This window comes from Arvicanthis niloticus, chromosome 6, assembly GCF_011762505.2.
Source record: "Arvicanthis niloticus isolate mArvNil1 chromosome 6, mArvNil1.pat.X, whole genome shotgun sequence".
Classification (NCBI taxonomy): Eukaryota; Metazoa; Chordata; class Mammalia; order Rodentia; family Muridae; genus Arvicanthis; species Arvicanthis niloticus.
This window is the reverse complement of record NC_047663.1, coordinates 92,117,671-92,133,873: the sequence shown is the minus strand read 5'-3', so window position 1 is coordinate 92,133,873 and position 16,203 is coordinate 92,117,671. Positions and strand designations below refer to the sequence as shown.

At 50.3% G+C, this 16,203-nt stretch overlaps 2 protein-coding genes and 2 non-coding genes across 9 annotated transcripts; all 4 read right to left on the bottom strand.

Annotated features, from left to right (window-relative positions):
- Positions 1-766: 766 nt before the first annotated feature.
- On the bottom strand, positions 767-839 carry Trnar-ccu (transfer RNA arginine (anticodon CCU)). Its single transcript has one exon. It is a non-coding gene; the product is annotated as a tRNA-Arg (tRNA).
- Positions 840-2,351: 1,512 nt separating this feature from the next.
- Positions 2,352-2,424, bottom strand: Trnar-ccg (transfer RNA arginine (anticodon CCG)). The gene has a single exon. It is a non-coding gene; the product is annotated as a tRNA-Arg (tRNA).
- Positions 2,425-3,027: 603 nt separating this feature from the next.
- On the bottom strand, positions 3,028-9,765 carry LOC117710368 (caspase-14-like). Of its 6 annotated transcripts, none has more exons than XM_076937280.1 (10): positions 9,630-9,765; positions 7,105-7,245; positions 6,610-6,720; positions 5,788-5,934; positions 5,530-5,697; positions 5,048-5,270; positions 4,671-4,787; positions 4,258-4,326; positions 3,698-3,801; positions 3,028-3,248 (listed from the first exon to the last, which is right to left on the bottom strand). In XM_076937280.1, the coding sequence occupies exons 2-10, from the start codon at positions 7,165-7,167 to the stop codon at positions 3,141-3,143; spliced, it is 1,110 nt and encodes a 369-aa protein (XP_076793395.1). In that variant the 5' UTR covers positions 7,168-7,245; positions 9,630-9,765; the 3' UTR covers positions 3,028-3,140. The 6 variants fall into 6 exon arrangements, 5 of the variants coding, with proteins under 5 accessions (XP_076793395.1, XP_076793392.1, XP_076793393.1 ...); XM_076937277.1 differs by lacking the exon at positions 9,630-9,765 and adding an exon at positions 7,332-8,472; XM_076937278.1 differs by lacking the exon at positions 9,630-9,765 and adding an exon at positions 7,332-8,472 and having other exon boundaries at positions 4,258-4,305.
- Positions 8,625-15,580, bottom strand: Znf213 (zinc finger protein 213). Its single transcript, XM_034505998.2, has 6 exons — positions 15,348-15,580; positions 12,731-13,224; positions 11,790-11,892; positions 11,521-11,591; positions 11,272-11,437; positions 8,625-10,196 (listed from the first exon to the last, which is right to left on the bottom strand). The coding sequence occupies exons 2-6, from the start codon at positions 13,127-13,129 to the stop codon at positions 9,544-9,546; spliced, it is 1,392 nt and encodes a 463-aa protein (XP_034361889.1). The 5' UTR covers positions 13,130-13,224; positions 15,348-15,580; the 3' UTR covers positions 8,625-9,543.
- Positions 15,581-16,203: the final 623 nt, after the last annotated feature.

The window sequence follows — 16,203 nt, the reverse complement described above, 5'->3', positions numbered from 1 at the left end:
CAGAATCACAGTATAAGATGTATCAGCAGCCTCAGGGAGGTCTTCCTGTGAAAGACAGCATTAATTTGGAAAGGTCCCTGACACATAATGCACCAGAAACTTCCAATTTTACGATATATCAAGACTTGTATTTGGGGAAGTTTTGACTCAAAGATGAAGCCATGCCGTCTATGTATTTTTAAAGTACAGTATTATTATCTATTTCAAATATGTACTCAAGCTAAGAAAATAGTATTCAGTGCCTTTACTCTGCCACTGAACTATGCCCTGAGCCCCAACTATAATTTAAAAATTAACCGGTTGCCTTGGAAGTTAGTCTCTAAATAATTGGGTTTATTTAAAAAAAAAAAAAAAATACATATAACCTAACCTAGAGTCAAGGTGTACATATCTGTAATCCTAGTGTTCAGAAAGAAGATGCAAAAGGATTTTGAATTCGAGCCCAGTCTGGTCAATGTAACGAGACGCCCACTTTTTTTTTTTTTTTTTTTTTTTAAGGAACTGCAATAAAATTGTATATCTACGATCTGAACAATTACTGTTTGAGTATCAACTAATAATTGATGGTTCATAAAAATCGTTCAAATAAAGTCATATGGTATTTTGTAAAGTGAAAGCATATTTATTTGAAAAAAATCACCTTGAAATGGTAAATTGAAATTACTTCAACAAAGCATTCATATTCATATAAAAACCATCTCTACTGTTGGAGAACCGTTTTTATTTTGACTCAAATATTTTCCAGGTACCTAAAACACAACCTTATTACCCCGGGTGGGACTCGAACCCACAATCCCTGGCTTAGGAGGCCAATGCCTTATCCATTAGGCCACCGGGGCTGACGTGAAGCCAATGCTACGGATCTCCCACCAGTCTGTTTCTTTGGGTCGTTTCTGTGTCCATCAACTGTGTGTACCACTTTCACGTTTCCTTTTTCAGCCAACGTTCCGGCTCTAATGTCGCCGACCCCCGAGAGGACGCACGTGTGAAAAGACGACTGAAACATGTGTATCACTGCTTTTATTTTGCTCGTTGGGCTACAGAACAGGTATACGTCTTTCTACGGTGCAAGGTATCCAAGATTCCAACAATGAGCCCTTTGAAACCGGACGACCGGTATGGAAAACGTGTTTGTGGTGCAGGATGCAGGAAACCTGAGCCGGTACGATAATGTTCGTGCTTTGCTGTGCCGGTTCTCTATCCAGGGAAACTGTGCTGGGTCTCTGTTCAGTCTTCTCCCACCGTCTCGTCAACGAAATGTTACTGGGTAGGGACAGGTCTTCACACTTTTTCTTTATAGAGCATACAACCAGCCTATATATTTTACTTGATACCTACCCGCCTCGAAAACAAAAGCACACAAAACAACAACTGAACAATTAGCCTAGTCGGAAGAACCCGAAATAGATCTTTGGCTTGAGGCTTGTGGGTTCCAGCCCAATTGTGTCATCCTTGTGTCCTTTTGACTCCTTTATCTCGTGTGTGTGTGTGTGTGTGTGTGTGTGTGTGTGTGTGTTCTAATATATTTGCAAGCCTAATTAAGCCACTGTAATATTAAAGAGAAAATTACTCGGCACAACGCTGTGTCACGTGAACTGGCTCCCTGTCCTCGCCTTCTGTGGTTCTCCTAGGAGTTTTGGGGATGAAAGACGTTTCCACTTAGACCGAATCCCTTAAATAGAGATTTTTTTTTTCCAGGTGAAATGTCAACTCAACCTTGGACATATTCTTGCTATTTAAAAATTTATATTTACACTGGACTTGTAAGGAGAAACTTTTGTTGTTGTTGTTCTTGTTGTTGTTGTTGAGACATGGTCTCACGTAGCCCAGAGGGGCTTTTAATTCCCCTGCCTCCGCCTCCTAAATACTGGCATTACAGGTGTGCCTGGACACACTCTCATTGTAAGAAATCTAATTTTCTGTTTCACGGATTTTTGAACTGTGGATATACAAACCAAATTCACTGAGTTAATTATTTTCAGTGTTCAGTTCCGTGACATTAATTGCATTCACCATATTGTACAAGTATCAACCGGATAGCCTACTGAGTTGGGTTTTGTTTGTTTGTTTGTTTGTTTGTTTTAATCCAAGTGTCCTTGGCATCCCCTTGGGACATCTCCCACCCACGACGCAAGTAACCCTATCTGGCTTTCATTCGGTTCCTTTCCGAAGGCATTAATTCAAACCGTTTGTAGTCTGTGTTGTGCTAACTTCACCTACTAAATACAAACATGCTGACCTTCCTTTGGTGTCACCCAGGGTACCAGGCTGCACAGAGAGTCCTGAGAGCCTGAGAGTGAAAAGCAAACCTGAGAATGGAAAATTTTAAAACAAAAAATAAGTCCACGCAGCGACCACGAAGGGACTCGAACCCCCAATCTTCTGATCCGGAATCAGACGCCTTATCCATTAGGCCACGCGGCCCTACGCAGCCTTGCCTATTAGCTCTCTCCATAAGGGTGACTCAAGCGTCTACTGCGCATGCTTAAACTAAAGAAAATTCCTGCCCAATGAGCTAATCTATTTAGTGACAGCTACATGGGAGGCTCCACAAGTTTGAATCGATATGAGCCCTCCTGGGCAGTCAACCAGCGGAAGCCCTTCCAGATTCTAGAGGCTCGGCTTTCGGATCTCCTCCATTTACTGGTCCTCAACTCAGGATCAGAGACAACCTACGTACTTGCCCTATCACATCACTGATGTTTCTACAATGGTCTCTTCCAGTCTCCCGACCCTTGTTAGCTCGCTTCTCCAGCAACTCAGTGGCCCCAGCGCCACGTGGAGATCGAGAACGCCCGCATCAGGGACTCGGGGAGGCAAGAGTTATGGTTCCCGATCTGATCCTACCCAGGACTTCTTTCTACCTAAGCCCCTCCCAACATATTCAGGTCCGTCGCGTTAGGTTCCGTAGTCCCAGACACCAGACACAGACCCGGATCCAACCTCTGGTTCCCGGGAGCACAGTGGTTCCCCTATCTACCGCCAAGTTATCTCCGGTATTTAAGAAAGTGCATGCATTTCCCGAAGCACACTGATCGTGAACACATTTATTGGCCCTATCTGAGCTCCCACGCCCAAACTGCTGCATCCATAACAGGGTCTGAAGAGGGGACGTAGGGGAAGCAGCGAGGTTGTTAGTCCTATAAACAGAGCCGGCGCCTGAGCGAACTGCGGATCTCCAGGCAGGCTTTGCGCAGCTCATCGCTGTCTGGCCCCAGGACGTCCAGCTCACACACCGGCCTGTTGACCTGAGGAGAGAGACTCAGCTAGGCCCTGAGGGGCTCAGTCCATCACCCCCACTGCAGTCTTTGTCTACTGGCGGGTTCTTTGCGGAGAGGTCGATGCTTTCTGAAATGGTCCTAGGCTGGTCTCAAACTCCGGGATCCTGCCACTATTTCCCAGGTACAGGCATGCCCCACAATGACCAGCTCTTGTGTCTGTTGTTCTTTAAGCCTAAAATTTAAGTGCTACCTAACAATCTTTGAGCTTCATACTAAACATGAGTTCTTGTTCTCACTAAAAAAAAAAAAAAAAAAAAAAAACCCCACCCAAAGGGAAATGCTCCCCACCATATATATATATGGAGGAGGGGGAGGGAGACTTCTTATCTTCTTTCCCTGGGTTCAGTGGAAGGTAATAAGAACACTCCCACCAATCCAGCCCCTCTCTCTCTGTCTCCTGTCCCCATTCCTCACACCTCAGTCAGCAGCTCAAGGAGATCTCCTCCAGGGTTGGCTCTGATGACCTCCACCAGCGTCTGGACAAAATCTGAGCCCTTTTCATCCCGATAAGCCACACAGCCTAGGTGAGGAGACGGGGACAGAGTCAGCCTTGGGCTGCTGTGCTCTGCATCCCAACCCTTAGTGACCTATTGTGGGAAGGAGAGAGGAGGGGAAGCAGAGAGCACTCTGGGTATCTGGCTTTAGGCCAGCACAGGGTCGGGACTTCTTTCATCAGGAAGAAGTTGCTGATATTTGTAGAGTGAATATTTGGGTAGAATCAATGGACAATAAACATTTACTGTGGTCTTGCTAGGTACCAAACAGTGGACAGGCATCTGAGGCAGGCAGGACTGTCCTGTCCTAGAAGAACTTACACAAGGGAACATTTGACAGGAGCTTGCCATTGTAACGATGACTATAAAGACTAACCTATGGGAGGAAGGTCACTTAACTAGACCTGGACTCTTGCTGATAGTAAAGCCACTCCAGGTCTTAGGGCAGGAAACTAGGCCCACAATAACCACGGGCTTCTTACCCTCGGCAGCTGCATAGACAGTAAGGATGTCTGCTTGACCTGGGGTTCCTGGAGAGGAGATAAGGCTGCCTATAAAAAGAGTGAACTCCCATTACCAGCATCCGGGGACTCCACTTCACCCAGTGTCTTGTCTTCTCTGGTTCAAGGGTAGCACCAGACAGTGGGAAGTGTGGAGGGCTGGAAAACCACAAGCCTTATGGCATTCAGGCTGTATGAACTCAGAGAAGTCAGTTCCTCTTGCTAACTCCAAGTTGTCAGACTCAGGAGCAGAAGCTTAGGGAGACATTTCTGCCCTGAATCTAGGCAAAGCAGGAGCAGAGATGGCAGCAAAACCCAAGCTGATAGAAGTACGCTGTGAGTGGGTCCCACTACCAGCGTGCCAAGCCCAGGCTCAAGAAGAAAAGCAGACCCACCTGGGGCATCAGCTTGGATCTGAAGAACATCTACCTGGGTTGGCATGGCTGGGGGTGCTCTCAGCCAACGCCAGTGCCATGGGAGAGCTCTTGGCCCCACACCAGAGTCCCTGTTCCCTGGAGAAGGATGGGGCAGATACTTTTACTGAGGAATCTCTGGGTGATCCAGACTCCATGTAAATACTGCACAGGCTTGCAGGGCTGGCAAAATTCATAAAGGCTCAAGTTTATGGGCCTAACTCCAGGGGGGTCTGGAGAGGGGCATGGAAAGGCCAGCATGCAGGCTCCCTGGAGGAGCTGAGTGGGAAATGTGGGAGAGTAAGGGCTGGCAGAGGAATGCCAGGGTAGAGGGTTGGGCTGGAAGCAGGGCCCCTTACCCCCACGGCAGGCCTGGAGCAGGAAGATCTTGGGGTGGCCATGCAGTGCCTGGCAGCAGCTCAGCTCCTGTACCAGCACTTCTAGCTGTACTTCTTCACCATCAGCCCCCAGCAGCTGCCCCTGTGGTCCCCCATGGGCCATCAGGGCCACCAAGGCACAGCTCACAAGACCCTTGTGAGTATTTAGTGTTTCCCGAAACTGAGCCAGTTCCTCCCAGAAGGCCTGGAGTGGTAAGGTCAAGGTCAAGGTCCCCTGGCTGCCCTTCATGGGACTGGGGCACTTCTTCAGTCTCTGTCTTGGAGATCAGGCTTCCCAAGGCGAGAAAGTGACTGCCCCACATATAAAGCAGGAAGTCAGATGCTAGATTTACAGATGTGCTTCCTGCCTGTGATGTAGGAGGAACCCAGGAAGGAGAACTCCAGGATCCTAGGGCAGGGATACCCTTCCTTCCAAGAACCACCCGTTTTGGGCTTCCCCCTACCTGAGCTGAAGGGTTTGTCCTCAGGGTGATCTTGAAGCCCAAGGCCTGGCAAAGGTCCCTCAATGCTACCACACCATGCCGTGCTCCTAGCCGGTCTTGAATCACAGCCAGTAGGAGGGCAGCCCTGGTCCCAGACAGGTCATACTGTGTGCCTGGTCCAGGGTCTGACTGTACAGAGGGTTAGGGAAACACAGTAGGCCGAGGGGACTCCTAGTTCCTCCTCTCCCCCATTCGGGTCTCCCTCAGCCTCCACCCCACCTGCATCTGCAGACACAGGACTCCCTCTCTGCTCGTCACCTCTGGTCTCCATGGCTCATGTCCTAAATACAGAATACCCCGAAGGGAGGTCCTAAAGACTGGGCAGATGATGTTTCCAGCAATCTCTTCAGCCACTCTGCAAAAGAGCTAGGAGGGCAGGGCCCAAGGACACCTCAGGGAACTGCCCTCTTGGGGGAAGTGGGAGATTACAACCCAAGAAGAGGAGTCAGGATCTTGGCTCCAGGAGAGACTTTAGAGGTCATGTTTCAGAAAGAAAGTAGAGGTCAGGGTGGATGTAAGCAAGACCTACACCCTGACTCATCCTCACACTCATTACCTCACTCTAGGGATGAACACAGAGGCAGGCCCTTTGTGGAGAGGGATAGGTCTGTGGAGGAGGCTCCCAAGGTGCCATTACCTGGGGAGGTACTAGGCTGAGATACCACCGAACTACCCAGCAAGATGTTTAGACCTCAGGACCAAACCCCAGCCTATCTCAGCCACCAGGGCCTTTCAATAGCACGGGCAGCTGTCATTGCCTGTATGAGTGTCAAAGGATGAGACTGGACATTTCAGTGTAGATAGCAGGAGCCAAGCCAGCAGGAGAGCACGTGACACTGAGGGAATACTCTGGACAAAGTCATGGGGTGGATGGGACATTTGGAGTCTGGGTGGTCATGCAGTTACAAAGGCATGTCCTGCAGCCCATGTATGCATGTTTGCAGAACAAATGCAACTGAGTCTAAATTAGTTTAATCATAACTGGCTCTAGGAAGTCAGGGAGGCATAGGCCCAGCCTTCCCTTCCTCTGGGTCCCCCCACCTCTGTCAGTAGCTGCAGTAGTGACCAGTGAGGATGTTGACGGCAGATTTTCCCCAGATGCAGAAGGAAAGCTTCAGGCTCCCAGGCAGCTGGAGGAGAAGCACCCCATAGCTGTGTAGGTAGGATAGAAACTCCCAGCTTTCCTGTTCATCCCCCACCTTTACTTTGTCCCCCACCCCAAAACTGGGGTGGGGTCACTGCCCATCCACTCACCCTTGAGGCCACTAGAGAGTAACAGAAAGATTTGGGGACAACCCTACAGGGTCCCACAGTGACTCAGCTCCTTAACCAGGAGCTGTGGCTGCCTTAGCTGCCCACTGGGAGCCATTAAGACCACGAGGGCACATCCCACAGCAACCCTCTGGACAGCCAGCTGCTCCTGGAACAAACTCAGCTCCTTAAGGAAGTTCTAGGAGAGAGAGGCAAAGTCTGATGAGGCCCCAGCTGAATGTGAGTGTTTGGCTAAGGGCTGAAGGTTACAGGGTGAAAGCTCACCTGGACTGGGACCTCCCTCTTCTCACAGTTTTCAAAGCCCAGAGCCTGGAACACACCATCCATGGCAGCAACTGCTGTGGCAGACACCCCAGGGCTGCAGAGTATCAAGGCTGTCCTTGAACCCTGCACATTGTATTTTCCCTGGGGAAGGAAAACCAGAGCTGGGCTAGGCTGGGGGTCCAGCTGGGTGTTGGGAACAGACTGGGCCAGGTAGAGCATCTTATTACCTTTCTCCCCAAGCTGTCCCAAGCATCTACCAGCTGTGCAGCGGCCTGTAGCGTCCCAGACACCAGGAAGGCCATGAGAACCAGGCAGGGCTTCCTCAGGCGGAAGCTTACTTCCTGGCTCTGCTTCCCAGTACCTTGGGACCTGATCCCTGCCCTTTTCTATACTTGCTGCCGCCTATCAACTGCTTATGATCCCAAATGGACTCTGCCCTTCCCTAGAACCCTGGGCTCTGCTCCCCCCAGCCCAGCTCCCTTTTCTGGCTCTGGCTGACAAACTCACGGCTGACATCCATATGTCCCCACCTTAGCCATGGGCCTGAGCCCAAATTCTATTCTTAGTCCTTGGCCCATGCTCCTATCTGATCTTGTTACACCTGAGTATCTCCCTCAGGAGAGAGCTGCTAGCACCAAAAAGGGCTTCACACTGTGCTCAACATATTTTCACCCTATCCTCCTTCATGCAGCTGCTCACAAAGCCCATATATACAACAGTTCCTTCCCATGGAAAACAGGGATAGTTGAGACCACAAGATAGATGTTCTAAACTGGGGGCTGGCCGAGAATGAAACCTGGGGAACAAAGGCTGGTACAAATGGATCAGTTCATAAGGTATGGGAATATCTCATCTCTATCAACCCCCAGGTGAGGCCCCCCAGAGCTGCCCAAAAGAACCGAAAGGATCAACAAGAGTCAAAGAAGGAGTGACTGGTCATGACCAGGTACCACCAGCTCAGTGTAGGCCCCAGCTTGTACTAAGACAGGGGAGGAGACATGTTGAGGGCTGGCTGGGAATAGCAACTTCCCTTCTGACAGCTTCAAGCACACACTGGGCAGTTCTGAGTTTCACATCCCGCAGTGTGGCCCTCAGTCAGTCAGTCAGTCAGTCAGTCAGTCAGTCTGCGCCCTAGAGGGGCAGCGTGCCCCTCAGTCAGTCAGTCAGTCAGTCTGTGCCCCAGAGCGGCAGCGTGCCCCTCAGTCAGTCAGTCAGTCAGTCAGTCAGTCAGTCTGCACCCCAGAGCGGCAGCGTGCCCCTCAGTCAGTCAGTCAGTCAGTCAGTCAGTCCTCCTTTAGCCCCTCGCTCATCTCCCCACTGAGAATGGAGGACCTGACAAAGACTCCTTCCACTTCCCAGACCATGACTGTATGGACTGACACAGGAGAGGGAGAGTCCTGGGATTGCAGGTTCAGTTTGTAGCGTCACCATGGACCATCAGCATGACCAAACCAAAAGGCCAAGAGATATCTTCCACGCCCCTAACTCAGAAAAGCCAGCTAAAAAATGGTAGCCTAGAGGAAGTTTTCCATGTTTATTCGAACTCTTCTGAAGCTTACTGGGCTGAGTCCTTTTTGAGGGCCCATGGTCTGTCCCTGTTAATGTGAATCTGCACACAATGCAGATTAAAAACATGGAAATACAGTGCTTGAGGAGTCCGCTACAAAGTGCTGACAGAGTGCTAGTGTCAAATACAACAAAAGCCACAAGTCCGGAAGACTGGGTGTTCTCCAGTCAGCCTGTTGCTATAGCTACCACCTCCACTAACCTCCAGACCTGTAGTGTATCTCAGGAATCAGAGCAGGACAACTAGGCAGCTTCCTGGGGTCAGGGCATGACAGAATGGTCACAGGCAGGAAGGGGGTAGGGGGACAGTGGAGGCCAAGAAGCTGCTGTGATGAAACCCAGGACCTACATCCACATAGGTGTGGGCCCATGGTCCTTCCCAAGGCCAAAACCCAGCAGCCCCCCTGAGGATGGAGGCCAGTCCCCACTGGAAGGCACAAGTAGACAGGGCAGAGGCTTAGCCAGGCTGAAGGGTCCACATAAGAAAATAGGAAACAAAGAGCTTCTGCCCAAGCAAGGCTGGAGGGCTCTGGAAAACCCTAGTTTCTGCCTGAGCCCTCATACCACCTGGTCCTCAACTGGAAACTATGAAGCTCCCTGGTCCTCAACTGGAAACTATGAAGCTCCAGGAAACAAATGGAAGAGAAATCCGGAACAGGAAAGGGAGACACGGTGGCAGGATCCTGGGAGCAGGCAGGCCAGTTCAGAGTACAGGAGGCCTTGTGTCCCTTTGACAGGCTTGCAATGGTCACAAGTGAGTGGAGAATTGGGGGGGGGGGGGGGGGGGTGAGAGACCGAGGGGGAAGAGATTCTGTGAGAGTCACAGGAAGTGTGCAGAGGGCAAGGGGAGGCTGCTCAGGTCCCACCATCGGCTCACCCCACCGGTTGAGTCATCTTGGCGTGCAGGCTCTGGTGTGCAATGAGGTGTGCACGCTGCTTGAAACTCTTGTCACACTCACCACAGCCGAACGGCCGCTCGCCTGTGTGCACACGCCTGTGGTCTAGCAAGTAGGATCGCAGTGAGAAGCTCTTGCCGCATTCGCTGCAGCTGAAGGGCTTCTCGCCTGTGTGGATGCGCTGGTGGTCAGCCAGGTAGGCGCTGCGGCTGAAGCTTTTGCCACATTCAGAACAGGAGAAGGGCTTCTCGCCCGTGTGCACGCCCTGGTGGCGCACCAGGTCAGAAGAGCTGCGGAAGCTCTTGTCGCAGTCAGGGCACTTGTGTGGCTTCTCACCCGTGTGTGTGCGCTGGTGCCTGGCTAAGTCTGAACCCCAGCGGAAGCGCTTCCCGCACTGCGCACAACTGTGGGGCTTCTCAGTAACTAAGTTCCGAAACTGGCGCCTGTGAGGGGGCGACCGCCCCCGGCGCGCTACCACCAGCTGGTCCAGGGCTGTCCTCCTTGGGTTTCCACTGTCCCAGACCTCAGTTTCAGCCTCCTCGGTATTCCAGGACATAGGCACTTCGGTCTGTCCCAACAATGCTGTCACGGCCTCCTCTGCAGGGGGCTTTTGGCTTTTGGGTCTCAAACCTGCAAAGGATGGGTGAAGCCTCTTTTTAGTCCCCATTGATTCTGGTTCAGGAAGAGAAATCTCCCTGGCTTTGAGGTTCAGACTGCTATGGCTCACAACAAGCCTAGGTCTTTCTTCTCATTCACAAAATGATTGGATAACAGGTGAGCAAGATGGCCTCAGTGGGTAAAGTCACTTGCCACCAAGCCTAATGACCAAGCCTGAGCCCACCCCAACCCCCAACCCCCAACCCCCAACCCCCAACCCCCAACCTACATGTTAGAACCAAGCCTAGAAAAACATCCTCTGATCTGAGGATAGTTGAAGGACCAGACATGTCCTTCTCTGCATTGTACACAAAAGAAAAATATTAAAATAAAAGTTTATTTCTAAAGTGCTTTTAATGGGAAGATGATAGAAGGCCAGCCAATGAGCAGTCTCGAGGGCGCCTAGGGGACACCAGTGAGCTGACCCTTCTGCAGAGGCACATGCCGTTATAAAGACCTCTGCCTATTCCTTGCCCTGTGGCCAGTACCCACTTCCACAGCTAACACTCCCAGTCCACTGATCACAGCTGGCTTAACTTTGTAAACAGAAGGCATCAGAATGTGTAGCTACTGTGGTCCCCTCATTCCTCCAGTTCCATCTCTGCAGACAACACACAGTGGCTTTGGACAGGGAGGAACTCCAAGCACTCAGAGTGCTGCCAGTTAAGTAACATGAGACCAGGAAACACTGAGAAAGGGCCTGACTTGGTGTGGCTTCAAATAGTGAGGTATAACAAGGGCTCTTGTTTTTTAGCATTTCTGTGACTGACATGATCCATGGATCTCACTGAACCCAAGATCTGTATCTGGGGGCAAATCTTCCTATGTGCCAGACTGAGATTTGACTGAGAAAATGCAAGCCCTCAGCATGGAGCTGGCACAGAGCTGGCACATGGAGAGCACTGGTCAACTGGTCACACAACTCAGAGATACAGAAAGTTCAACATTCTAGGAAGCGGTTGAGGAGACTCGGGAAAGAACCTGACCAGGAAGGGTGGGAAGAAAAGCAGGACTGCAGTAGAACAAGGAGCCCACGGGATCCACTTACCGAGGGCAGCATTCCGGGAGTTCTCTCTCTTCATGTCCCAGAAAAGGTCCCTCTGAGCAGGGTCCAGGGAGCTCCATTCTTCTCGGGAAAAATAAAAAGGGATGTCTCCCAGTGCCACAGAATTTTGGAATGGGGAGCTATGACCCAGCTCAGGTCTCCCAGGAAGCTGTGTGTGAGTGGGGACAGGAGGGGTCAAATTACATAGTCAACAGCACCAAGCCCTCTGAGAATAAAGGACTGCTAACTCACATCAACTGCAGAGGCAAAGCAGACTCCTAACATCTCTCCTGTCCGTCGTTCTTTAAGAACAGGGAGCTTGGCTGAAGGAAAAGAACAGAGCTTTGTACAGGCCAAAGTCAAGGGCTGAGACAGATGGCTTCATCTACACTTGCAGATGCACACCCGTCAGATGCATGCACATGTATACTCGTGTGACTGAGCTTCCTGGTGCCTGTCACCCTCGGGGCAATTCTAGAGAAGAAATCTAGCCACACTGCTGACTGAAGACTCTTACTTACCATGGCCATGGTGCTCTTGGGGTGCACATAGCTGCTTCTGGGGAGACCCTGTGGCTTGGAGTCCCTGGACTGCCACCTTAGGCTCCACATCTGAGAGCTCATCCTGTACAGAAATCATAACATGCCCATTAGCACAGAGACCAGCCTGGAGGCCAGGGATGACACAACTTAATCCTGGGAAGGTGATATGGGACACAGCCCTGAGGAGACTGAGGGCTGGGTGGGAGCAGGGATCAAATGGAGGCCCAGGAGAGTCCTGCAAAGAATGAGATACCAGGCAGTGATGTGTACCCAGCGACATTTCATGATCAAGAGGCAAGAGTCAGTCCCTAAAAGGTCAGAATTACAGTCACTTAGCAAGAGGGAAAGGAGGCGGGGTGGTCCTCCTGCTGAGGGCAGAATCCCACACCCTAGGTGCATGAGTACACCATCTCCGCTCTCCCAGTGTCAAGAATGCAAGACAGCAGGGTACCCTTAGACAGCTCTGCTTCCTTATATCCCTCTGGAGCTCTGTTGCCTATTATCACATCCCTGCAGATTAACTACAGCAAAGCATGGATAGCTGTGTGGAGCTAAAACCTTTCTGGGCTCACTTGGGAGGCAGGTGGATCTCTGTGAGTTCAAGACCCAGCCTGGTCTACAGAGCGAGTTCTAGGACAGTCAGGGGTTACACAGAGAAACCCTGTCTCAGAACAAACAACAAACAAACAAACAAACAAACAAACAACATCAACAAAACCCTTATTTCTGGACCATAACTACTTTGAATCCAATAAAGTCGTGAAAACCAGAGTATATTTACTTAAAACTCCATTGGGAATTCTGTTTGTGCTTCTCTGGACTTGCTGTTTTTCCCCTGCCCCTGGGCCCTGTGGAGACTCATCTCCATGAAGATGGCCTCTATTCTTCAGGCTCCAAACATGGAAGGGGCTCCTCCTCACCTGTGGCCAGGCTTTCAGTGACTGATTCTGTATGTCCTCCACCAAAGCGACAGCTTCCTCTCCACTCCCAAGGTGCTGTCTCTGCACCTGGGCTTGGACCTCCCCTGGGAGCACAGCCAGGAACTGCTCCAGCACCAGCAGCTCCAGGATCTGCTCTTTGCTGTGCAGCTCAGGCCTCAGCCAGCGGCAACAGAGCTCCCACAGCTGGCTGAAGGCTTCGTGTGGTCCACCCGCATCCCTGTAGCAGAACTGCCGGAACCGCTGGCGGCAGGCTTCCGAATCCCTGCTGTCCAGTGGCTGAGCAGGCTCCTGCTCCCAGGAGCAGTCTTCCACCTTCACAACCATAAGCCCTTCCTCCTCCCCAGGGGCAGGGTCTTGGAGCTCCTGGAGGGATGCCATGCCCCTGGCCTAAGGCTTGAGGCTCCAGAGCTGAGTCTTTCAGTGTCCCAGAGGGATTCTCTGTGACGGCTGGGCTGGCATCAGGATACACCTGCCTATGGAAAAAGTAAAAGAACAGTACATGAGGGAGATAGAAATACACCAGTCTGAAGGACAGCCGGGGACTCCGGTACCTATTCTGTGCCTCTGAAGCCTCTTTATGCTTTTTACTGCAATGGTGTGCTCTTTGTAACTGTGTATTGGTTACACAATCCTTCATCACTACTTCTGACATCCCAAGTCTGAGTTTTTCCTGGTCCATTTCACAGCCAAACCTAATGTCACCCATTTGGCAGCAGTCCTGCATCTGTTAATATGAGCTCATTTTTACCTTCACGTGCAGTAACGTTCCAAGCTTAACAGCAAACATAAGCGTGTCTGTGCAGTCTGTAAAGATTCCTTGAGCTAGCCTCAGATGTGGCTCGGTTGTTAGAGTGCTTGCCTAGCACGAATGATCCCCACCACTGCTCTGAACTGGGTAAGACGGTCCATATTTGTAATCCCAGCACTCAGATTCTCAAGGAAGAAAGATTAGAAATTCAGGGTCATCTTTGGCTACATGGAAAGTCTGAAGCTAGCGGGCTGCAGAGATAGCTCAGAGGTTAAGAGCTCTTACACAGGAGCCAAATATGGTTTGCAGCACCCAGATGGTGGCTCACAGCTATCTGTAACTCTAGTTCTAGGAGGCCAACACCACCACCACCACCACCCCCAACTTCCTCAGGCAACAGTTCTACAGGTGTGCACACATCTATGCAGGTAAAACTCTCCCACACAGAATAAAATAATTCTTTTTTCTTTCTTTCTTTCTTTCTTTCTTTTTTTTTTTTTTGGTTTTTTTGACACAGGGTTTCTCTGTGTAGCCCTGGCTGTCCTGGCACTCACTCTGTAGACTAGGCTGGCCTTGAACTAAAATAACTAATCCTAAGAAAACATTTTCAATCACTGAGCTCTTCTAGTTTTGTTTTCAAGACAGGATTTCTCCGTGTAGCGCTGGCTGTCCTGGATCTTACTGTAGACCAGGCTGGCCCCAAACTCAGACATGTTCTTACTTCTGCCTCCCAAGTGCTAGGAGCCATGTGCCACCACTTGAGGTATTCTTAAGGTATGTTTTTAAGTAGATATACTCCAATTGTAAAATTTCACTGGGCATAGCAGTACATGCATAGTGGTGCATGTCTAATCCAAGAACTGTAGGGACCAAGGCAGGAGTGGCCAAAGTTAGAGATCAGCCTGGGCTACAGAGCAAAACTGTCTTTAAAAAATTATAATTATTGTGTTTAATTAATGAATGTAGTCTTAAGTCCCTCTACTGATAGGCCATACTGTTAGTTTTCTCAAATTTGAAAACTCACAAATTTATGGGGCTAGAGAGATAGCTCAGTGGTTAAGAGTATTCCATTTTCAGCATGCACATGGAGGCTCACAACCATTTGTAATTCCAGTTCTGGGGTATCTGGCAGGCGCTATTGGCCCTTCTTGAATACTACACACATGTGGTACACTTACACATGAAAGCAAACACATAAGACATATAAAAGTCTTTGTTAAAAAAAAAAAAAAGCTTACAAATTTCAGAAACACCTTACTGCAAGTAAGGGAAGGGTGGTATAAGAGGCCTCATGGACACTTTCCAACACTATTTATTCACAACTAATTATGAATGTATGGCATGTATTTGTATTTTATGTTGTTAATACTTCACATACTCTTATAAGTGTTATTTGAATTTTTCTCTTTTATTTCAAGTCTAATTAGCATGAACATTATAATTTAAAGGATGGGAGGGAGATGTTAATATATCAATGTTTCTTTTTGAGTCACTGACAATCTGATATACGACGGTGTCGTATTTTTTCCTGTGCTTTTACTGAAAACTGTTATCTTCAGAATCTACACGCGCTTGATGCGTGTTTTACATAAATGAGATCTTACGGGCAAACCATTTTGGATTTCGCGTTTTTTCACCTAGCAACGTTTCTTCGTAAGTGAACCTATAGGGTTCCGCGGCATGGGGGTACTCCAGTCTCTCAACCAACCCGAGTGATGCATTCGGGCGGTTTCCAATTCTTCTCCACTACCACAAGCATTTCATTTACGCTTCTCTTCACGAGCCTTCCGCCTCATCCTCCAGGGACCGAGGACCGAGGAGGTGTCCTCGGTGAGGGCCCGGACTCACCATGGTCGCTCGGCAGGACGTGGGAAATGGGGACGGTCCCCAGCAGCCTGGTGAGGGTGGCCGGCTCAGCGGTGCTGCCGAGAGACCCGGAGAGCCAAGAGCCGGCGCTGCTCCGAGGAGCGTGTCCTTTCCGGCCGGCGCCTCGAGCGCCGAATCCTCAGGAGCCCGTCTGCGCGAAACGCCGGTCCCGCCCACAAGCCACACCGCCCAGAGCTGCGCAGGTGCTTCCCCAGCAGCTCCCGGGGCCGGAAGTTCGCGCGGGGGTCTCTGGGAAAACAGCTGGCGCATGCGCAGGGATAAGCATTTGAAGCTGGTGCCTTCCAGAATGCCGTCTGTCCGCGCTGGGTAGCCAATGAACAGGGAGAATTCTCACGGCTAGCCCATCTGACACCCTGGAGCTAGAGATTTGGAAGAAGTCTCATTTTCGCCTTCTAGGTGGCACTACACCTAAGTCAGGTCCTTGGAAGATGTCGGACGCTTCCTGAAAAGTGCAGTCTAATTAGAGCGGAGCCTCCATCATGGGTAGTATCTCCTGCCCTCCTACTAGCAGTTCAATATGTAACTGAGCTGAGGAACAGGACGGGCCCTGAAGCCTAGGAACGCTGAGCAGGAGGCCCACCCCTCCCCGGGCATGGGTTAAGCATTGTTGCAATTTGGACTGACCTTATGCTATCTGAAACACTCAATGGACACCTCGAGAGAACTACACATTGATCAAAGCTGATTGTCCCTGCAGCTTCCTTCGGCCAGGGCTGTTTTGAGACAGGCATCCGTTATTTCTGTCACAAGCCTCTGGACTCTAGATACCCTGAAGCCATGGCCACGTAGGCTACAGAGGGTACGTTTCCTTCCCCTG

Coding starts and splice junctions, on each gene's coding strand:
- Znf213 (XM_034505998.2), bottom strand. CDS start 13,129: ATGGCATCCCTCCAGGAGCTCCAAGACCCTGCCCCTGGGGAGGAGGAA. Junction 11,438..11,520: donor GCTTTGCCTCTGCAGTTGAT/GTGAGTTAGCAG, acceptor ACTCACACACAG/CTTCCTGGGAGACCTGAGCT. Junction 10,197..11,271: donor CTCCCGGAATGCTGCCCTCG/GTAAGTGGATCC, acceptor CATCCTTTGCAG/GTTTGAGACCCAAAAGCCAA.
- LOC117710368 (XM_076937277.1), bottom strand. CDS start 7,406: ATGGCCTTCCTGGTGTCTGGGACGCTACAGGCCGCTGCACAGCTGGTA. Junction 7,246..7,331: donor GGGACAGCTTGGGGAGAAAG/GTAATAAGATGC, acceptor TTCCTTCCCCAG/GGAAAATACAATGTGCAGGG. Junction 5,271..5,529: donor GGACAAACCCTTCAGCTCAG/GTAGGGGGAAGC, acceptor TTACCACTCCAG/GCCTTCTGGGAGGAACTGGC.